This window comes from Camelus ferus, chromosome 3, assembly GCF_009834535.1.
Source record: "Camelus ferus isolate YT-003-E chromosome 3, BCGSAC_Cfer_1.0, whole genome shotgun sequence".
NCBI lineage: Eukaryota > Metazoa > Chordata > Mammalia > Artiodactyla > Camelidae > Camelus > Camelus ferus.
The window spans coordinates 49,600,977-49,624,653 of record NC_045698.1 but is presented as its reverse complement, the minus strand read 5'-3'; the positions used below and the strand labels follow the sequence as shown (position 1 = coordinate 49,624,653).

The 23,677-nt window shown below is 37.6% G+C and overlaps 1 protein-coding gene across 1 annotated transcript in view; it reads left to right on the top strand.

The window, feature by feature from the left end:
- ANKRD31 (ankyrin repeat domain 31) overlaps nucleotides 1-22,608 on the top strand; it is a 109,657-nt gene extending 87,049 nt beyond the window's left edge. Inside the window, exons 22-25 of the mRNA XM_032468389.1 lie at nucleotides 1,859-2,855; nucleotides 7,121-7,261; nucleotides 10,010-10,112; nucleotides 22,251-22,608. Of these exons, the coding sequence (XP_032324280.1) occupies nucleotides 1,859-2,855; nucleotides 7,121-7,261; nucleotides 10,010-10,112; nucleotides 22,251-22,396 (1,387 nt within the window). The 3' untranslated portion in view covers nucleotides 22,397-22,608. The remainder of the gene's footprint in view (nucleotides 1-1,858; nucleotides 2,856-7,120; nucleotides 7,262-10,009; nucleotides 10,113-22,250) is intronic.
- Nucleotides 22,609-23,677: the final 1,069 nt, after the last annotated feature.

Genomic DNA, 23,677 nt, shown 5'->3' with positions numbered 1-23,677 from the left:
TGGTTATATACCTCTTATCATCCTTGTTTTGAGAAAGATGCTAGATATGTTTTTCTTGTTTGGGCATTGTTTTTTAATTAGTTTTTCATAGACTTAGCTACATATGCTCCTTATTTTTTTCTTTTTTCCTGTGATGAGAACTTTTAAGGTCTACTCTCTTAGCAACTTTCAATACAATATAGAATTATCAACTATGGTCACCATGCTGTATAATACATCCCTATGACTGATTTATTTTATAACTAGATGTTTGTACCTTTTGGTTACTTTCATCCATTTCACCCACCTCCCAACCCCACCTTGCCAACCACCGATTTGTTCTCTCTGTCTATGACTTTTTGTTTTTGTTTTAGATTCCAAGCATAAGTGAGATCATACAATATATTTCTTTCTTTGTCTGACATATTTCGCTTACCCTAATGCCCTCACGATCTATCTGTGTTATCACAAATGGCAGGATTTCCTTCTTTTTTACAACTGATTAGTATTCCATGTTTTATATATATGTTCTTATTAATATTGCTATTAGACTTTACATCTTATAAAGAGAATTTTTATTTTCTGTCTGAACTCTTTGTTTTGCATAGTTTTAAGTGTGATACTAATTTTTTTCTTTTTTCTCCTCTATCCAGCATCTTGCATTTTATACTACCAGTTGTTTGCTAATCTGATTTCTTCTTTAGCTTCTTCTAATTATAGCTACTCCTCGCTTTAACATCCAGTCTGCTTGGAGTTCAGTACCAGCAGCTCTAAACTATGTTAGGAGAGAGGCAGATATCTGTACTATTGCTTTCCCTCAAAACAGCTGCTCTCAGAGAATGGTTCCTGAGACCATTTCAATGGGTCCATGAAATCAAAACTGTTTTTATAATAATGTTAAGATGTTATATGCCTTTTTTGCTCTCATTTTCTCATGACTGTACAATGGAATTTTCTAGTGGCCACATGGTGTGTGATGATAATCATCACTCTCATAGCTAATGAAATATGCACACTTGTGTATTCTTGTGTTTTAAATGTTTCTCCATTTTATTTTCTAAAACAGTAAGTATTGATAGATATAACCCATATAAAAAAAAGATCTTTGGTGTCTCAGTAACTTTTAAGAGTATAAAAGAGTTCTGAGACCAAAAAGTTTGAGAGCCACTGGAAGCAGTGTCCAAATCCTGAAGGTCAGTGTGGAATAGGTGGGTATAACCAAAAGACAGATAGGGACGAGCCATTTCCTCCCATTCAGGAACTTGGTTTGGGGAAGGCACACAGGCTAATGCTTGTCTGGGGAGTCCCTCTGATGTCAGAGTACCTCAGTATGGATTCAGAGTACAATTTCGGTGATTACTTGATGAATTGAAATTTCTCAGGTCTAGCTAATGTATTCACAAAACAATCTCACTCCTCCATTGCTAAGGGAATTTGAATGGAATTTACTGCCAAATTTTACTTCCTGATACACAATTTCACTGTAAACAGGTAAGCAAATTCCAAATTTAAAGAGTTTTGTTGCTCCTTAACCATCAATTGGTGCTTCCTAACTGAAGGACTGGTAGGTATCTAGATAAACAACCCAAGTTTAATTTCCCTTTTAGGGTTGACTCACAGCTGATACATAATGTTATAAATATAAGTGTGGATAACCACACTGTCATCTCCTAAAAAAAGGCAAACTTGCTTACCTCAAGTAAAGAGTCAGTTTCCTCTCAAAGAATATACATCGCAAAGATAGACTGTTGTGTACTTTGAGCTGATTAAATTTAAATTGAGACGGCTTATCTATGCATAGCTACAAGATCTAAATGGTTGCTGAAAAAAAGTTTTCTACTGTTTTTGTATTTTTTCCTCTTTCTGTTTCTTCCTGTAGGGTGTCCATGGAGTCATTTAAGCAAGGAGTCCTGAGAGAACAACTGGTTAACTTGGCCACAAGACAGAAGAGCCTTTTAACTGTAACAAAAAACCAGAAAAAAATAAGGGAGAAAATTCACAACTATAAGAATGTTACACCTTTGTCTGGTCTTAGTTTCAAGAAGCTGCCATCCAGCTCAGAAATCTCTAATGAAAAAAGCAGGCAAGAGTTTACCAGTCTGGAAACTTCAGTGCAGCCCCAGTCAGGTTCACTTTCTCCTGTCAGCCTTGTTTATGGAAGCATGCAGGAGACACAGTTGTCTTCGGAAATTTGGCATGACAGCCAGAACACCAACACTTGTCTAAATTCAAAGGGAATGAGAAGGGAAGGATTTTCTGGAAATGAGCTAAATTCTAAGCTCATCAGTGACTATACCTTGGACAGATTATCAAAATCCAGACATTCAGATGGCACTAAGAAGATTAAATTACCATCCCAATCTGTTACTTTTATTACTCAAGCAGAATATTCACAAAAAGAAAATGATCTTACAGATATGGCAGCCAAAGAGCATGCATCCTTTAGACCTTCAGCAGTAACTGGCGCATTAAATATTTCAGAAACCACAAGTGTACTTTCCCACAATGAGCCCTATCCATCAGCTGTTCTTTGTGATCAGGCTTTTTCCAGTTGTGATCCAAAAAGAGACAACAGGAAAACAGCTTCCCAGCAACCACCTAGGAGGGCATCAGAATCCCTGGCACATCGAGAGATTGATGTCTTTGGCAGTAATACTGGGCATCAGATGAAACCGTATCTTAAAAAATCAGCTGTTGCTGTTCCACATGCAAATGACAGTCAGAGCTCTTCCTCCTCTGAGTCTAGCCGTCAACATACTATTAAAAAACCTTTAAACTACAGTACAGCTCCTAAAAAGAAATGCATGCAGATAAAGGATCTGATATTGCTAGGAAGAATTAATCCAGGAAATAACATTCTGGAATTTAAAACACAGGTATTTTTTTTCTCTAAAATTATATAAATTATATAAATAAGTGAGTAAATGTTGCTGTCACATAGTGTCAGCATTTAGCTCTGCTTAGGGAAATAGGGTTTGACTAGGCTTCTTGGACAGAAAGACACAACCATTGTATTCTTAGTAAGTGAAATCATGCTTCTAAAATTGCCCTGTACACTTTAGTCACAAGCATCTTTGGGCTTTCAGACCAGAATTAGTCAATTATACTGCAGCAGGAAGGGTTTAAGAACAAAATAAAAATAATAAATTGGAGCTGTCTTTGGTTCCAAAGTTTTGGGAACTACCAGTGTACTGCTAAAGCTTCCCCTAATAAGGGTTTAAGTATAAACTCATCTTCCATAGAAGCTCAATTTAGAAACAAAAAGTGACTTGAAATTTGGGTAAATCTGACTCAGTGAAAACAATATCACATATGCATAAAAGGAGATGAGGAAAAAAAGATTCTACTAGAAATGCCTGCAAAAGAGGCTTCCTTTCCCTTTCCCCCACATTCACTTTTTGAAAGAGGAGGTAACAGTGGGAAAGACTGCAGAGTCCTGGAATGCTGCTTTGCTTATGGACCAAGCCAACAGAAACCAGTCCAGGCTAGTTGGAATTTAATCTGAATGACCCGTTTCTGCAACCTTTCCCACCCCTCGACAGTAGGCTTTTTCTAGTTAATAAACTTTATTGATAAGTTAGGAGAAAAAAAATTCACTTTTAAAGCTCCAAACTATAAAGCCTGGATTAGTAGCTTAATCTCAGATCCTTTATGTTCCTGTTAGTTTGCCTGTCAGTCAATTTATTCCTAAGTATGCCTACCTCACATTAGCCAAAGCAACTCAAATTTCCTTTAGTAATTAGTTACATTAACTCAAATTCTGACAGTTGTGGTTACTTCTCTAGATCAGCAATAATAACGTTTTAATATAATTTTCATATTTTAGCTATTTTAACAGCTTTATTGAGATATAATTAATGCACAATGCACTGCACATATTTAAAGTGTATAATTTGACAAGTTTTGACACCTGTGAAATCATGACCACAGATAAAATAATGAGCATATCTGTTACCCCCAGAAGTTTCTTTGTACCATTTTGTATATGTCCTTCATACCTCTTCTGTCTCATGCCGATCTTTAGACAATTACTGGTCTGCTTTCTTTCCCTGTAGATTAGTTTACATTCCCAAGAATTCTTTATAAGTAAAATTGCATTTATTTTTTTGTCTGGCTTCTTTCTCAGAGCATAGTTATTTAAGATTCATCCTTGTTGTAGCATGTATCAATAGGTCATTCCTTTTTTATTGCTGAGTAGTAGTCCATAGTATGCATATATTATAGTTTATCACTTCATCCTTGATAGATATTTAGGTTGCTTCCAGTTGTTGACTATTACAAATAAAGCTACTGTGAACATTGTTGTACAAGTTTTGGTCTGACATAGGCTTTCACTTTTCTTGAGTAAAGTACCTAGGTCTCTTGAGTGACTGGATCATGTATGGTAAGTATATATTTAACTGTTTAAGAAACTACCAAAATTGTTTGTAACATTTCACATTCCCACCAGCTGTATATAAGAGTTCTAGTTCCTCCACATTCTTTACTTAGCCAATATTTAGTATGATTAATCTTTTAATTTTAGTCATGTTAACATAAAGTGTAGCTATATGTATGTATGTAATATGTGCATATGTTTAGTGGTTTATCATTGTGGTTTTAATTTACATTTCATAATGATTAATTATGTTGAACATCTTTCCATGTGTTATTTGCCATCCATATTTATTATTTGGTTAAGTGTCTGTTCAGGTCTTTTGTCCATTTTTTTTTTTATTGGTTGCTTGTTTTCTTATTATTGATTTTTTGAGAGTTTTAAAAAAAATATGTATTTTGGTTATAAGTCCTCTATCAAATAGATACTTTGCCAATATTTTCTCCTGGTCTGTGCCTTTTCTTCTTATTCTCTTAACATTGTCTTATAAAGAACAGAAGTCTAAAATTTTGATATAATTCAGTTTATCAATTTGTTCTATCATTGATTATATTTTTAGTATCCTGTCTAAGGATTCTTTGTCTAATGCAAGGTCAAGTCTAGAATATTTACGTTCAGTATGACCTATAGTTAGCTTGAATCTTCCATGTGATACTTATTTTCTGTTAGTCTTACCTCTTCTTTGTTCATTTTTTCACCTTTTTTATGCTTTATCCCTTTTGTTCATTTAATACCTATAACTTTTTATTTTAGTTGTGCCTTTAGAGTTTATAGTATATATTTTTAACTTCTCACCATCTACCTTAAGTGCTATTTTACCACTTCATGTCTACTTTAAGTACCTCAAAATAGTATACTTCTATTTCTCTACTTCTGACTTTCCTGTTTTCTCATATTTTACTTTTACATAATGTTATGAACTCCATACTGCATTATTATATTTTTAAGCAGTTATCTTTTAATGAGATTTAAATAGTAAGGAAAATTATCTCTCCCATGTAACTACTATTTCTGTACTTTTCTTTCCTTTGTGTAGATCCTGATTTCTATTTGCTCTAATTTCCTTCTGCCTGGAGGACTATCTTTAATATATCTTCTCTTGGAGATCTGCTGCTAATAAATCCTTTTGACTTTTGCATGTCTGAAAAAAGTTTATTTCACCTCATTTTTGAAATACATTTTTGCTAGGTGTAGGATTCTAGGTTGGAATTTTTTTCCTTTCAGCACTTTAAAGATACAGCTCCCTTGTTTTCTTACTTACATTGTTTCCCACAAGAAACATTGTTCTTAACTGTTCCTCAGTAATAAGTCTTTTTTTCCCTTTCTGTCTGCCTTCAAGTTTCTCTATCTCTGGTTTTAAGTAATTTTGATTATAATGAGCATTGGTTTAATTTTTTGTGTTTCTTATGCTCGGGGTTTGTTGAACTTCTTGAATCTCTTGTTTTATTATTTCCTCAATTTTGGAAAAAATTCAGCCATTATTCAAACATTTTTTCTTCCCTTTCCCTATTTTGAATTCCAATTTCACACAGATTAGATTGCTTAAAGTCATTCCACAGTTCACTATAATGATCTGTTAATTTTTTAAATTATCTTTTCTCTGTGTTTTTTCACGCATTTCCTTTTGCTGTGTCTTTGAAATCACTAATCTTTTGGTTTGCAATGTCTAATCTATTGTTAATCCCATTCAGTGTATTTTTCATTTCATACATTGTAATTTCCATCTCTGGAAGTTGGGAGTCTTTTTAATATCTTCCATGTCTCCACATATCTCCTGGAACATGTGAAATATGATTATAGTAACTGCTTAATGTCCTTATCTGCTAATTCTAACATCTTTGTCCATCTTCAGTCATTTTCAGTTGGTTACTTTATCTCCTCCATATGGATTGTATTTATCTACTTCTTTCTAGGCTTGTTAATTTTTTATTAGATCCCATACATTTATCTTGTTGGATGCTGGATATTTTTGTATTCTTAAAAGTATTTTGGAGATTTTTTCTAGAATGTAGTTAAGTTACGTGGAAACAATTTGATCCTTTTGGGTCTTGCTTTTACAATTTGCTAGGATTGGAGCAGCGGTCAGTCTAGAGCTAACTATTTCCCACTACAGAGGCAAGACTCTTCCATGTACCAACCAATGCCCCATCAGTTTTGAGGTTTTTCTAGTCTTACTGTTGGGAACAGGCTCTATTTCTGCCCTCTAAGAATCCCAGAAAATGCCATTCCCTCTGATTTTTTCAGGTACCTCTGATTTTTTTCAGGTGTTCTTTTCCCAGCCTTACGTAATTTCCTCACACACGGCCCATCACAACTCAGCTGAATACTTAAAGAGGACCCTCTGAAGATCTACAGGGCTCTCTCTGTCTTTGTAATTTTCTCTCTTCAGTACTCTGTCCTGCAGACTCCAGCCATTGTGCCTCCCTAGACCCCACTGTGTCTACTCAACTCAGGGAATCCACGGGCTGTGCCTGGAGTCCGTCTCCCTGCACCGTGACCTGGACACTCTCTCAAGGCAGTGAGCTGGGTCAGTTGTAGAGCTCACCGCGTTAGTTTCTCATTTCTCAGGGTCACTGTACTTTGTTTCCTGATGTTTGGTAGATTGGAAACCATTGTTTCATATTTTTATTTTTGTCTGGTTTTTGGTTGTATTGGGTGTTTATTAGGGTAAATCTGGTCCCTGTTAGTTCATGATGGACAGAAGCAGAAGTTCACATATTTCAGGTATTTTTTAATCTTAATTTTTGTTTTATTTTTTTACCTCAGGAGACTACCCACAAAGCCAGTGTTTTATTGAGTGGCAAAATTAAGGTAGAAAATGGTCAGATTTATCAAAACCCAGTCACCTGGCTCAAGGATGTTCTAGGAGGTGACAGTTACGTGACCTGGAATTATGCTTGGAGTAAGGTGGGTCATTCTTAAGTTTATCTTTAACTTCATATTCAGATAGAAAGGTACATATTTTTTTTGATGAGAAAACTATTTCCTTTTTTTAGTTTTGTCCTCATGCATTCCTTCTGCAGCATGCTACATGCTTTCTCCTACAACTCCTATTTGCCAGAATTCCCCACAGCGAGGTTGCACAACTGACTGAGAATCTTCTTCCTTGTTCCTCACCTAGTCTCAGAAATTTGAATGCCCCTTATCTTCCCCTCCTGCCCCCAGCACCACAACACACCCCTACAAGGATTGCAGGTCCTTGTGACTCCACATAGAAAATTTGGGACCACTAGTGTATTGATAATTTAGTTGATATGGTATTAGTATTCTAAAAAAATAAAGCAAAATCTTCTCCTAAAGACAAAAATAATGATCATGGGACTAAGACCCCCCCCCCAATGGTGCACTTTTATGTTTGAACAAAGTCTTTTCCATGAATTGCTAGCCCCCCAAAAAGAAATATTTCTTTTAATTCAGACTTCCCAGACTTAGTCTCCCCTCAGTTCTGTCTTCTGAGTTATAAGCCCAGTTTAACCACCAGTTTGAGGAGTATTGATTACTGACACCCTTGAGGTCCTTGAGGCCTCTGGATGCCCATGGCACCACTTCAGGGAACAATCTTGGAGTGATTCACCCAGGAAAGTGTGAATCATCAGTCAACATTACTGTTTCACAGAATTGCAAATACCTTCAACCTCCACTCGCCATTACAGTAAACCTTAGTGCGCCAGTAATAGAAGGCATTTCCTTTCTAATTCTTTATCCAACTCAGCTGTACCCACCATCCTTCCTAGCTCCTGTTCTCGGTCTTTGTCCCTAAATTCCGCAGTCTAGCCTTCTAGACCTCTGTGACCGGTGCTTCCAGAACTTTGTTTCATTTCCCTCACTTATATGAGCACATTTTAAATTTTCTCTGCTTTATAGTCTCTCTGTCCGCCTTTTTCCCCCTAAAGTTTTAGTTTTTTATTTCCCAGCACTGGAGTCACTAGGCCATCTGCTTTCAATTCAACCTGTGTAATCCTTTCTAGTGGATTCATAAATCATTATTGCATGTTAATAATTAACATTTTACCCATGGAAATCCCATTTTATTATAAAGTATATGGTACTAATGGCTGCTGCTTAGGTTCTTTTGAGCTCAGCATGCCTGTGCCCAGTGATGACTCAGTCCTCCCACTCCTTTTCTCTGTTGGAACTACTGCACCTTCTGCTTTTGAATAGCTGGCTGTGACATCATTTGGCCCTCACTCTGTACTTATATGTCTCATTTGCATATCACACTGCCTCTAGTCCTTTCTCATCAGCCATGTCATTTAGTCACATTGTTTAACACCTATGTGATGATGAAGCCAAATGCAAATGTGGTCACTAAAATTAGGGCAGTTCTTTGATATAAGATATACAGACTATCTGAGCAAGCTTAGATTTTTAAAAAATTACCCTAAAAATGGAAATGGTTTTTCAGATTACTGTAGGGCACTCGTGTACTTCTAGTAAATACCCCAGGCTAAGAAACACTGCCCCAGCGAGTTTGTTTGCAATTTTTAAAAGCCGCTTTGAAAATTTACGACAGTAATCTCTGCCTCCTCTTGTTGTGAGGTAACTTCTGAATTCAGGTCACATCTTGATGATAGGAGCTTCTCACTACCTTGGTAAATGTGAGCATTTCTACTAATTAGTTCTGAGAAGGATGATGGGGCTATAGATCCGGGACTGGGTGGTTGTCAGACAAGAAATGCCAGACAACTAGGTCTTGTCCTGCATCAGACAGAGTGACAGAGCCACTAGACACAGAGATGACTCATATTTTCCTACCCAAGCAGCTGGGCGGCTGTACAGCTCTGCCGGGGGAATCCTCATGCTTACTCCACTGGGCGTCATGCCTCTTGCTGCTGCAGTCTCCTGAAGTGACCTAGTACCTGTTCATTTTGAGATCTGTTCATTATTATCCATGTGCATTAAATCACTCCTACCTTATGGAAAATAGATTTTTAATTTAGTGGATTTCCTTTAAGCTGTGTTCTTTATATGTGTGAATTACCCCTAGTGACGTGTTTAGGATCTGTGGGGACTCATGACCCCTAACGCAACTAAGGTAAAATTTTACTACTTGATATTACCCAGCAAATGCACGGATTGCTAAGCTCTGACCTTTTGGACTGATAAACAATAGCTAAGTTCACAAACAAACCAAGAAAAACAAAAAAACTTTGATGTATAGACCTGAAATGCTGTTAACCTAACCAGTTATGTATCTTATTTCTTGAAAAGTATCGTTACTTTTATGGTTTAATTTTATTAATGCAACATTAATTTTTTTTTAAGTTATAAAGTAGCGGGTGCTGGCTTAAGTTATTGAATAAGTGAATGGCTGAGAGAATTAGTGATATACAACAAGGATCAATTCTTTTTTCTACAAAGGGTCAGTTAATAAATGTTTTAGGCTTCATGGGCATATAGTCTCTGTCAAAGCTACTGAATCCTATTTAGCATAAAAGCAGTTATAGATATTGAGTAAATGAATGGGTATCACCGTGTTATAGTAAAACTTTTTTACAAAAAATGTGACAGCCCAGATTTGGCTGTGGGCTATAGTTTGCCCATCCATAATGTACAACAGTTAATACTTTATCGGAGTTAAAATTTGCAGGAGATAGGTGTATTTGCTTCTTATAAAATGTATGATTTTGAAATTCTATGTTTAATTATGTGCAGGTAACATATCAAGGGAAGGAGCTTTTAAAGTATGTTTCTGAGGAATTACCCACCCCTCCAGACCCAAACTTGGTACCTCAGCAACGTCAACCTTGTCCTCCAGGTATGTGCAGTCCAATGCCCATTTCTTAGTTGTGGGGAAAATACACTCAAATCTCTGGAGAAGGCCTTTCACTTTTTTGTCTTTTTTTTTCATTCTGGTGAAATTCCCATAATACTCAAGTATCCATTTTAAAGTGAACAATTCAGTGGCATTTTGTATGTTCACAGTGTGGTACAACCACTGCCTCTATGTAGTTCCAAAACAGTTGTGTCACCCCAGAAAGAAACCCATACCCATTCAGCAGTTACTTCCCATTCTCCACTCCCTCCAGTCTCTCGGAACTACCAGTCCCCTCTCTGTCCGTGTGGATTTCCCTATTCCAAATATATCATATACATAGAATCATACAGTATGTGACGTCCTGTGTCTGGCATCTTTCACTTAGCGTAATGCTTTCGAGGCTCATCCACAGTGTAACATCTGTTGGTACTTCATCCCTTTTTATGGCTTCCACAATTTATTTATTTATCCTGTGGTGGACATTTGGGTTTTCACTTTTTGCCTATTGGAAATAGTGCTGTTATTAACATAGGTATACATGTATTTGTTTGGGTACCTGTTTTCAGTTCTTTTGGGTATATACCAAGGAGTGGAGTTGCTATGTTATATAGTTTTATATGTTTAACTTTTTGAGGAGCAGCCATACTGTTTTCCATAACAACTGAACCATTTTACATTCCTACCAGCAATGTACAAGCATTCCAGTTTCCCCACATTCCCACCAAACTTGTTATTTTCTGTTTGTTTGTTTACAGCACTCCATTTAAACTCCATTTAACTTAAATTAGCAGAATAACACCTTCCTTCACAATTCCTTTCTCTGAATCTATGCTGTACTTACTTTAGGTGGATTTTTAACTGTCATATAAAAGAAAAAATATTTTTTCCTTCCTGCAGGCATGATTTGGTTAGTTTCCCATATTTTCTAAAAAAAAAAAAAAAGATACTAGCATTACTCTTTGCTTATTAGTGTAAACTAGTACAGCTCATCTGATGGAACACGCCTTCAGAAAACTGAAGACAACGTAGTCTTCACCAGTCAGCCTCAGATTCTGACATTACTGGAAAGGGCAGCACACATTTCTGAAAAACAGACATAACTGATGTTATGTTATCCTTTTCTGCTGCAGCACCTCCTCTTTTTCCCCCAGTGTCCCTGTCTTAGATTAACTGGGGACAATATATGAGGAGAGGAGATACAAAACAGAAAATGATACTTCTGTGATAACCAGAGTCAAGAACCAAACAGGATTACTGTCACCAAGCTCCCTAAACAGGTGTTTCTCAAGGTTATTCCTTTCCTTACAACAAATCCCAGTAATTCAAAGTACTTTCCTAACTTTATACCTAATTCACCCTAACCTCCTGGAGTCCTTTGTCTCAAAAACTGGCTTCAGAATAAGATGCATTTCCCCCAGTTTTCTAAGAAGAGACTCAAAACTGTTTTATTTATCATTTTGGGGAAACTCAGAAAGTAAAATAGCAATTGCAGATAAGTTAAAGGGCTTAAGAAACTGGAAGTTGTTATAGGAATTCATGGTCTTTGGTTCCTTACCCTGACTGCAGATCTAATCTGATTTTAGAGATGGGCCCAGGAACCTGAGTTTTTAAAAGTGATTCTTAAACAGCTAGCCCGACTATAGATTTTGAATGACTAGTAGTATCTGATTTCTTATGCAGGTAATAATTTGAAAATTCTTGCTATCAGCCCTTCACTTTGATTCCAGAGCACACCCACTCTCATGCTTGCAGACTCACATGCTCTCTCTCTCTCTCACACATACACATACACATACACATACACACACACACACTCACAAAGGAAAGTTAAGCAAACCCTTTCTCCTAGTTTCTAATTCAAGAACCAAAGCAGAAAAGTATAAGTTCTTTCTTACATCACAAAGGTTATCTGCTTCTCAGATTTTCTAGTTCTAGGCGTGTATTTCCAGCCCCAGCCGTGTGTCTCCTTCCTCCGAGGGCTCCCAGCTCCCCTGCTAAGTGAGCAGGAAATGAAAAATGGGTTCTGAGTTGCTGCTTCTTTTGCTACTGGTTCTTTGTTACTAATAAAAAGTTTTTTCCCACTAATTTCTCTCCAGAAATCCAGAATTTTCTTTCCTTTAGATATTTCAGAAAATTATAGTGCTAATTTGAGAACTGTAGAGGTGCCAGTATGCCACCCAGCTTCTTGCTACCTTGGCCTGGACCTAGGAATCTACAGACAGGTCCCTGCAGGCATTCTGTAGGCTGCTGTCAGAGTTTTGTTTGAACACCTTGATTTAGGATTCTTTTGTACCTGGTTTCGTGGTACCTGACTGAAATCCAAAGACCAGGCAAGTTAGAAAAATATAAAATCTCTAACCTTATTACAAGCAAAGCATTCTGGAGAGAATATTTTTCCAAACTCTTCTGCATATCAAAACGTGGTCATGGAAGTCGTGGCTCTGACACTGTACAGACCGTAAAGTCTAAAGGAAAAACATGTCCATGTGGATTTCATTATCCTACTCAAGATCATGAACCTATCTGTTCTCTTATGCTTTTTGATGATCACGCTCTTTAGAATAGTATTTTGGGGGAATAAGGGGAACTAGGAGGAGCTATTTACATTTTTCATAACTGGGATAACCATGTATCCTCATGTGACCAGGGCAGTCCCTAATCCAGCAAAATTATTAGTAGCACTTCCTTTCACTTTAAGACCTGCTTTGTTTAGATGACTCAGTACAAGAACCAAATAAATAGCTGTTGAAAAAAACGAAATTTGGACAAGGTGAAAAAAAAAAAGACTTTCAATTTTATCTACATTTTTAAGTGTATAATTTGTAACATACTATTGTGCAAATATATTGTTAAGTTTTATGCATATCACTCTATATTATAAACAATTTCTAGTTATCTAATCTTAACCCCCTGATAGACTGAGATCTCTGAGTTCAGAGAGGTTTTTGTGGGCTCTTGCTTCCTGTTATATCCCCAGTGCCTGGCATACAGTCGCTTCCCAGTAAATGTTCATTGAATAAATGGATGAGTGCGTGGAAGCATGAATATGATCCAAAGGACTGCTTATTTTAAAACTGGATTTACTTATGATTGTTCTAATAGGGAGACATACCTAGATCCCACATGTTATAACAGAATTTGTGATGAAGAATTCAACAAATGGTAAATGGGCTTTTGGTTAGTTAATGCCATCTTCTTTATCTGAATTTTATCTCCTTTATCTGAATTTTTTGTTTCTAACTGTGAGGTATAAGTGATGGCCCTTCACATTTTGTCAACCAGAAATTTAAAAGAGAACTGTCTCTCCTCCCCTATCCTCCAGTTTATTTCTACATATCATTTTGGATTCATGGTATCAAGAAAACACTGAGTCATGAAGATAAGGGATAAAATGATTTTCTTCAGTAAATCAAAGATGATGGAAGAGCCTTATTCTGAGTTGTACACAAAAACGAGTTAAATTGGCAACTCAAGTTAATGTATTGATGGACTCCACGGTGTTAAAATGAGTTATATTAACACATTTGAGGACATATATTGTTTCTAATGAAAGATTTTAAACATACCAACACCAGCCTTTAAAAATGAAGTTCTGTTGATGAAATGTTGATGAAATCCCTGAAGTATCTCTCTCTCAAGTCCTTTTAAACTTTAAAATGGAGGGAGTCTATGATGCATTTTCCCTTGAAATTTCACAACTTCCTCCCAGGCCTCTCTTCTCTTTGCCTGCTTGGCTGTAGTTCCTCCTTTGTGTTATTGAGGGAATGTTTGTTGGTATTTCAGTATATTTAGGAAGGGGGAAATGAACATTCCCAAAACTTCTGGATAATTTGTATGGACAGTGACATATTTTTCACAAAGTTTTTTAAAAAACAAGCTGTTTACATAGATTACATCACTATTTACATGGAAAGCCAATTTTGTGTGTTTTTGTCCCCTGTTACCATAGTACCAAGACACTCAAAGCACATGAAGCCGAATCATCTAAGCAAAAAAAAAAAAAGTATTGCCTGAGGACTTTCTTTTCTCAAGCTATCATTTAATGCACACTGATTATATAATCTGTAATTTTCTTTCATGGGGACCTAACGTCACTTGTTCATTTGAAAATAGAACATGCTTTTTCAGGAAAAAATAGACTCTTGTTTATAATAAAAATGATCCTTTGACCTGCTGATAGTCTATTGTAAATAAATGACTCTAATGAAAGAGTTTTCTTCATTTCAGTGCTGTTATTGTGCTGCTTTTCTCTGCAAAAGTATATGTGATAGAACACAGACGTTCACAGGTGCTTCTGTTTTATGTGGTTAAGAACTTCTTGAACACCCAAGGAAGATGGGTGCCTGATAACAGAGCAGAGGGTGTTTATCTCAGCTCCTATGTACAACTCTTGATTCTTTTTCATTATTCTAATCATTTTTTTTTCAATCTTGATATCTTGCATCTACTGATAAGGGAGGAAAGAGAAAAAAAACAAATTATCTGTTGAGCACTTGCCATGTGCCAAGCCCCCTGCCAGATTATTTTACATATATTAGGACACTTAGAAGCTTCTTTTTAGTTCAGTCCAGGGTTCATGTCTATACAGCAAAGATGTAGAAAACCTGAAGACTTTACATATAAAATCAAGTGCCTCAAACCCAGTTCAGCTTAAGGAACTACCTGTTAATTTCAATTTTCCTTTGAACAATGAGGGCCTAAATAGTTTTAAATTTCCTAATATAATGGTCAAGTCTATTTCTTGATTCCAGTACAGTTTTCACAGATGGCTTTTGATTTTATGAATGTAAATATTTGCCAGTTATTAATTTAGTTTTAAATATCAAATCATGTAATACTGTTGTCACCATATTTATCCTTTAGGATCCTTCATTTATCAAAAGGCATTGAACTTTGTATTTAAATAGCCATAACAGAATGTTTTCCCCAGCATAACTAGAGCAGATATATTTTTACAATCTATTAAAATAATTCTTAGTCATTTTGCCTTTGATTGGAATTATATTTCTAGTTGAGAATGAGAATGTATATGTATGTTCATTTTCATTTAAAACTAGAGTAACATTTCATTCCATTATCTTAATGAAGTGTAGAATGCTTAGTTTGCAAGCATAAGTTCTAGAAGTCTGAGTTCAGTCATTTAAAGTTAGAAGTAAACCTAATATATGAGCTTGCCTTGGGCCTGTTTTACATATGATGAAACTGAGAACCAGAGAAGTAAAATGGGTAAGAGATGTGTCAGAAGTGAACCATCAGTTAAAATAATGAATCTGATTGTTTTTGCTTTTGATATATTAAGATAATTTAAAAAAAAAACAGGAAAAAGAACAGTAAAAGTTAAAATTATTTTTAACCTAACCAATTAGTTTGTCATTTTGAAGTGCCCATTTGGGCAGCCAGATGATGTGGATAGTTTCCTGAGCCCATCATTTTGCCTAGTAATGAATCTAACAATTCAGTTTCAGCAGACTTGCGCAGGATATCTAATATTTGATGATGTTACTTGAGGGAGATTTATTTCTCCCTACCTTGTCTACGAGCAGAGTGGTTCCTAAGCTGTGCATTTCCTGTTGGGGATTAGGGACGACAAGAAGAGACTAACATCTGGTTAAATAGCTATCTTCCTAGTTGTACTGGGCTTCTAAATGTGCTGCTGTTTAGAAGTTCTATTTACAGATCTCAAAAGCCACTGACTTTGCGTGGGAAATCTACCTCAAGTAAAAGTGGAAGTTAAAGGGAGAAGGGCTCCTACCCAGCAGTGGGATGAGTTGGTGGTTTTCATAGTCCTGATGGAAAAATTCTTTATCACAAAGCTACGAGTAGGTGTCCTTGGTTACCATCACAAATATGATAACTCTTTGACCAAATAACAGATTTACTATCTCTCAGGGTTCTAATTTCTCCTTTCCTCATTCACAAAAATCTTTTCAGTGATAGAACTTCTTTTTAAATCCTCCTCTTTGTCCTTGTTTCCTTGAGACTCCAGAGCCAGGAGGTGTCTGGCACCTTAAGCAAAGCTAGACTTCTGAGCACTATTCCACTTAATGCTCCCCACAGTGAGGACTGGGAAGAATGAACAGTAGATATTGTCGGACTGCTGAAGACTGTATGTGTGTATTTGCTCCTGCTGTGTTACAGTGATGTACCTGTCAGTTCATATTGCTACAGATCACAGCCTGCTTAGTTTTTCTAAGATCTTTCCATGGAACAGTAACAATTACTAATGGACCCAAAGTAAAATCATTTCCTGTAAAGTCAGTTTAAACGTTGTACATGCAATGTTTGAATCTTGCTGCTTCATTCCCTCTCAACTCCCGACCTCCATGACAGTCAAGGCTAGAGGAGAAGCAAGGCTCCAATGTTCGGGAGCTTCCAGTCTGGGAGCAGATCTTTTAAGTGTGTCCTTCCCACAGTCCCTTTATCTGTGCCCATCTCTCCTCACTGGCCCAGGGCTTGGTGGGAGTAGTAAGGTATGCAGTGAGAGTATAGACCAGATTGGTGGGAGAAACTTTTGTTCACTCCTCTTTTATTTTTAAGTGCCTATTTTGTGCAGCCTGTTAAGTTAATATTAAGTAAGTATATTGAGCCCCATAAATGAATTATTAAATCAAAAAAATAAAATCTAAGTCTCAGTTTCCTAACTACTTGAACTCTTTCCTTTTCTTTTCTGACATGGTTGTACAAGGATTCAAGTACTGAAAAGTGATGGGCAGATGTAGGATATTGTTATTAAAACACAGAAACAAATTATAGAAGGATATACTATATCCTGGGTTGTTAGCACTGGTTACCTGTGCAGGAGGGGAGATAGGGCAGGGAGAGGGTTACAGGAAGACCACACCTGCAGGCCACATTCAGAGTACATACAAAGGTAAGAGACTAAAAGACTAAAAACTCAAAAAGCCCTAACGCCAGGAGACATGCAGAGTGAGCCCAGACGAGGGCCCACAGAAGAGAATCTCAGTTCTAGAACTGTGTCCTCAGCTACAGTAGTAAGATTATTCTTTATTTCTCAAAAGACTGCTGATACAACCCACAATATATTTTTCACTTATTTAAGGTAGATGTAATACACTGCATATATGTTTCATTTTCTAAGAAAAGAAAAAGTAAAGAGTTTTAAAAATATTACATACTGGCACTCATGCTTTCAGGTAGAGATATGTGTAGATATGGAGAAAAGGTCTGCTCAACTTTGAAAAAGGAAGAAAAGTTAGTGAAGTTCTTTGGCTTTAACTTTGCTGGATGTTACTTGCCTGGAATGATCCAAATAATTTTGAAGCTCGTACTTTTATGTAATAAGATAACCTAACAATTGTATAGTTAATTTACACAATTCAAACTGGGATCATACATTTGTAATCAGTTTGCTGTATTCTTAGATTTCCTTTTATGGGGATTATCCTGTTTAGCACAGTTTTCTGTATGTATATGTTTTTTGATTTGTTGCCCACCTCATCCCAGTATATTGGGAATTGTGGATAACAACAAAGAAATTTGGAAGCTAGAAGTAGTGGTCAGCCAGAGGTGCCAGGTCCTGGCAGCACTGACTGGAATGAAATGGGTGGGAATGCAGTGCAGGATGGAGTTGAGAGATACCTAGTACAGAAGAGGTGGCAGAGAAGGAAAAGGCAGCAGAAGATGGGAGATAAAGGAGATGAAAACAGGTGTTTTGTAAAAACGTTCTTTTTTTTCTTCCAGTCTGATCATTATGGAAAAGAAGCTATTCTGTGAGAAACTAGGAGATAGTCATAATACTATGTTTTGTAGTATGATATTTATGTTCCCAGACTTCACGTCCATGGGTTTACCCAGGAAGTGGCACTTTCTCTTACTGAGGAGCCACTTGCAGTTTTCCTAAAGTCCTGTAATTGTAGGGAATTTGGAAGTGTATTATGCTGACAGTGAACCTGAGTGCGTATGAGGATGGGATATTGGCTGTCATGACCTCTGTCCCTTTGAAAGAGAAGCCATGTCAATGGCCACTAGGTAGAATATCAGTCAATATATATCATGTGGATATATCATGAGTAACATGTTGAGAAAGTTATAAATCAAAACCATCACACCCTTCTGGCTTTAATGATGAAGTCAGCCCTGTTACAAGAAGAAGGGAAAAAAAAAAAAAAGGAGGTGAGCCTAAAATGGTCCCTTTTTCTTAGTTTATTATAGCCTTTAAGGGAGAAAGCCCAGATTCATCTACAAGCAAAACTAGTTTGGAGTACAAAGCAATATTGAGTAACACTTTACAATTTTACAGAAAGCTTTCACATTTGTGGTATTTTCTCATTTGACAAAGGTCAGTGACGGGAATGGTAAGGCAACAGGAAAGAAAGGTTTAGCATTAGCATTGCTTTATTAAAAACTCCACTTCTAGGAGTTACTCGATTAACAAATGTCCATCTGAAAATGTTGTTTTCAGACAATTTTGTTATATCATCTTAAGCATCCCAAGTTTGGGCCACTGTTTCCACTGTGTCAGTTGGGAAGATGGGCAATTTGCTTCCTCTGGAGCTTCTGCTTACCATCTGCAGTTTCTTGGTGACCTTCTCTATGTGAGCACCACGGTAATAATTTCTGGTTACAAATAAGATGAAGCTCATCAGGTGTCCCTGGCCATCTCTTAGAGGTCTGTGACTTTTGAGGCATACAACTTTTGAGGAATATTTAGGTCTGTGACTTTTGAGGCAGGACCCACTCGTTGAAAGAGTAGGTTTGTGTGTGTGTGTGTGTGTGTGTGTGTGTGTGTGTGTGCGCGCGCATGCACGTGCGTACAGCTCCGTCCTTGCTCTGATGAAACTAAGCCAAAATTAGCAAAATGAATTTAAATTAATATTTAAAACCTTATTTCCATGGGTTTTTCCTGAGAGAATGCTTTCCGCTTCCAACTTTTGTGGCATACCTTGTTTCTGATAGTCTACAAAACAAAGCTACTAATTAGGGAATGTTTGTGTTTACATATGGACCATATGTAAGAAAGGTAAAATTCTTTGGGTTGTAGATAACAGTTTAAAACTCAAATTGGACTGGCTTAAACCGCACCCCCCCAACCCCAGCCCAGAAGTCACATGCATTGTTGACTCACGTACATGAAAGACAAGGAGTAGGTCTTCAGGCTTAAGCCGGGGTTCAAACAGCATGGCTGAGCACACAGTTTCTCTTGCTTTCAGTTTCCCAGCTACATCCTAGCGGCCTCTGCTCTCATCACCCCAGTGCTACATGCTTCCAGATCCAAGTCCAGAGGTGGGGGAGAATTTGGATGTGACTCTTTCCTAGAATGTGTAACAAAGATCTCATTGTATCTCACTTCACTCTGAATGGGTCATGGTCTTACCCTGAATCAATGCCTGTTTACTGATTGGCTTATATCTAAACAAATAAGGAGTTTGATATTGGAAGGCAGAGATACTAAATAATATCCCCCAAACTGAGAAGGAACTTTAAGACCAAAAAACAAAGCAGGAAACTCCATAAAGTGCAGCTATGAAGTTTACCGTGGGTAACTTACATACAGGCAGGAAGGATCAGGCAGAGACATTCACAGCTGCACTCTGTGCCTTCTAGAGGGGTACAAGGGGACTTAAAGGGATGAAAGCTAAAAATAGAATCTGACCATGAGGGAGGAGCACGGTTGGTCTGCATTGTTTTCCTCCCTGCCCTTCCCCAGGGGTCTCAAGACCATTAAATAATCTGCATCAGCAAAAGGCATTCTTCCAGTTGTCATATCAGATGAAGGCAAGGGTAAAAGTTGTTAGGGATCTGGCTAGGGCGCATTCCTTGTGAGTAGGCTGAAGTTCACTCATGCATAAAGAGGAGAAGGTAGGACTGCAGGCCTAAGATGGAGCTGACAAAATGGAGTCAGAGTGGTTCAGCCACACAGCTGAGAACAATAACACCAGAAGTATATGGGCCAGGTGTTGGGGAGAGGGATGGTCCTCCAGAGGCACATTAGGGTGGAATCACCATTAAAAGAATAAATGGATACTGGGCATCAGAAACACAAGATATCCATGCAGATACAGAATTATGTAAACGTACTTGCACTGCTTAGAGTTATGAACAAAGAAAGCTCTTGGGCTATATAGTATAACTGAAACTGCCTGGCCGAGGTCACACATACAGTATATTGGTGCTATCCGTGGAATAAGATTCAGTTAGCTGAATGATGTATAGCTTATATAGACTTCTCCAAAAAAGAAGTCTCTAAGACTGTCAGGGAGCTTAAAGAAGCCAGTTTTAGAATCATCAGTTCTTGGACTGGCAGAGCTAAAAGGGACCCTGTTGATCATCAGCTCTCTCACCTCTCAGAGCAGATAGAAGTCTAGAGAAGCCATTAAACTTGCTTGAGATCGCAACCAAGTTTGTATGTCCTAGAAAATTGATCGTCTTCCAGCCTAACACTCTTTTCAGTACTGAATAATGATGATAATAGCAGCTGATATTTATTGTTTGCTCTGTATTAGGCGGTAACCAAGCATTTCACATGAAGTATCTCATTTAATCTTCACAACTGTTTTATTCTCAACTTGCTGGAAATTGAGACCCAGGGAGGCTTTGTGTAACTGTCAGCAGATGGAGGGACCCCTAAATTAAGGAGCCCACCAAAGTGTGGGTCCTTGTCACTGGCTGTGAAAGAATTTGCACAGCAGAGGCAGAGGGATGCAGTGAACAGCCACTTTATTGCTCAGAAGGGGAAATGGAAGAAAAGGCGCTCAAGCAGGGAGCCATCAGCCAAGACGGCCAGTAGGATGGCTCTGGCCTGGGTCCAGCCATGTGGATTGGGAGGCTTCTGCCATCATTCCTCCTTCCAGGTGTGATGGAGCCAGTCAGTCCTTGTACGGGCTTTTCAGTCCTTGTATGGGCTCTTCCGGTAGTTGTCGCAGTAGTCGTCAACTGTCATGGTGCTGGTGGGTGTATCATTTAGCATGCTAATACATTACAGTGAGCGTATAATGAGGCTCAAGGTCCACTGGAAGTCAAATCCTCCACCATCTTTGGCTCCATGGGTTCTAACCTGTTCTTGTCCCTTCTCTGCAGCTGCCTCCTGAGACTTAGATTAAGAGTAATTGGTTTCTAGTCAAGGGAGGGGCAAGATCCTGGGGGCAACAACCTTGGTAACAAGAAGGAAAGTTGCTTTTAACCAGAATGGCTGCAATCTGGTGGATCCAGCATACCCCCCCCCCCCAATCTCCAAAGATTCTGTTCAGCCCTGGAAGTTCTCAAGGGAATGGGGGAGTAATCTCAGTTAATCGTTGAGATAGGTGGTGAGAGTTGTCTCCATTCCCCAGTGCCTGCGGGCTTGGCCTAATCAACTGCTTGAGCCTGCTCTTGTAAGACTTATGGAAGCCTGGGAGGCTTCAGCTTTTCTATAAATAAGAGGTGGGGGTGGGGTGGGGGGCTGACAGGGTCCTGCTCCCTTTCATAACTACCTTCAGAAGCATCAGTTATCCTTTTCTTGCCTTAGTGTTTTAGACTGCAAACACTTTTTTCTCCCAAGATTGGTCAGTGCTGGTTTATAGCCTTTTCATGGGTATAGAAAATGGAGTGAGTGAAGAATGAGCTGGTTGGAAACCTGTTACACGTGCTCACAGACTTGACTAGGGTCTAGGGTTTGTCGACTGAAATAAATGTGCAGCCTAAAAGTTGAGAGTTATGTTTTATTTGGCGGGGATGACAGCCTTTCAGATCGCTCTGAGGGGCTGCTCTGAAGAGCTAGGATATAGAGGAGCTTTACAACAAAGACCAGGTAGTTGGAACAATAAAAGATTACTTGTTATCTAAAGAAAAGCAGGCATCTCAAGTTAAAGAATTTAGTGCTTTTCTGTATATGGGAGGAGGCAAACATTTGGGCTCATTGAATTCATCCCTTTGACAAGCATCTAGCTATCTAGGGCCAGTAGCCTGTCCTTTCTTATTCTGAGTCTGCTCAGAGTGCACGATCGTGAGTGGCTGCAGAGGCTGGGCTGCCGGCTTGTCTTCACTGGGGGGTGGCAGCAGCCACTGATGACTTGATGGTTTCAGCATTCTTTGTTTACTGATATGGTTTGCAGTCTTTTTCGTTCACAGGTTTGTAATAAGTAAATTTAAATCGTATTTTTTCAAAGGCAGTTTTTAATTTGTCGATACTTCTTTAAACAGGAATGTCCGGAGAGTCAATGCAAAGTATCCCACATTACCTTCAAATAAATGAAATACTGTTAGTCAGCGAACAAGAATTTCTCCCATGTCATATAATGGATGAGCACTGGAAGTTTTATGTGGAATGTGAAGAGTTAACATTCTGAAGCCTTGTTTTCTTAATAGTGTTATTAGGTATTTTTTCATATTACTAACCAATGTTCATATTTTGTCTTGTGTGGGCTGGTGGGCCTAACACACACTTTAAGAGTTGCTACTTAAGATGTGTGTTTACTGTTGTAAGAAAAAATATAACTCTCCAACTATTGTAGTAAGATTAATACTTTTTGTCATTGAAATAAAGGCATTTTTGACATAAGATGTATTGATGCTCTGGCTTTCTTTTTACTAACGTAAAATTAAAGCTCATCTTTAAATCAACACCTCTACCTTTGCATAAATTACGCTAGTTCCAAATAAGAGTGATAATTGGCCCTGAAAAGTCCCTGGTAAAGTGAACCTACTTTAAAAAGAATTTTTAAGTCCCAGTACCTTCCCCTATTTACTTTGAAATTTATCTTGAAATCAAAATGTAGAGTTATGAAAGAGGTTTTTTTTTTAAGTTTCATAAAATTTAGTGTGGGTAGAATTGTATCTATGCTAAGTCTTAGAACAAAAAATGAATTAAATGTTGATATGGGGACTGATTATTTTAAATAGGATATATTTCACCTTTGATTTTTGCTACATTATCATGATGATTTTTTTTAAAGGGTTACATTCAAGAGCTTTATAAGTTACTATGAGCTTTGTTTATAAGGGTCTGTCTTAATCCTTTAGTAGCCATCTTATTCTTATCCTTCTTCACCCCAGGCTCCCAAATACACTTTTAAACTTTGTGGTCTAATTCTGTCCCTTCTCTCTCACTTGGGTAGAGAAGTCAAAATTGCAATAAAAATCACTCTAGCCAGTGCTCAAATTTGGAGAGGGGAGAGAGGAAGTGATATGGTGTTGCTTTTTAAATTTTTTTATTTATTTTTGTTTGGGGGGGAGGTAATTAGGTTTATTTATTTACTTATTTACTTTAATGGAGGTACTGGGGGTTGAACCCAGGATCTCATGCATGCTAAGCACGCGCTCTACCACTGAGCTGTATCCTCCCCCCTGGTGTTGCTTTTTGACATTTTCTTATTTTAAATGTACAGAATCTTAAATATCTTTAGGATACATAAGAAACTTGTCAACAGATGCCTGTGAAGATAAAAATTATGGGTCTGGAGAACTGAAGGCAAAAGAAGACTAAGTACATGTACTTTTTGGCAGCTTTTGAAATTGGTGCTCCATGTGTGTTCTTTCTATTCAGATAAAAATTTTAAATTTCTGTAAAGAAAGCACTTGGAAAGGTTTGCCTATTAATAAGAGTGCAAAGACAGATCGTTTTATTTTTC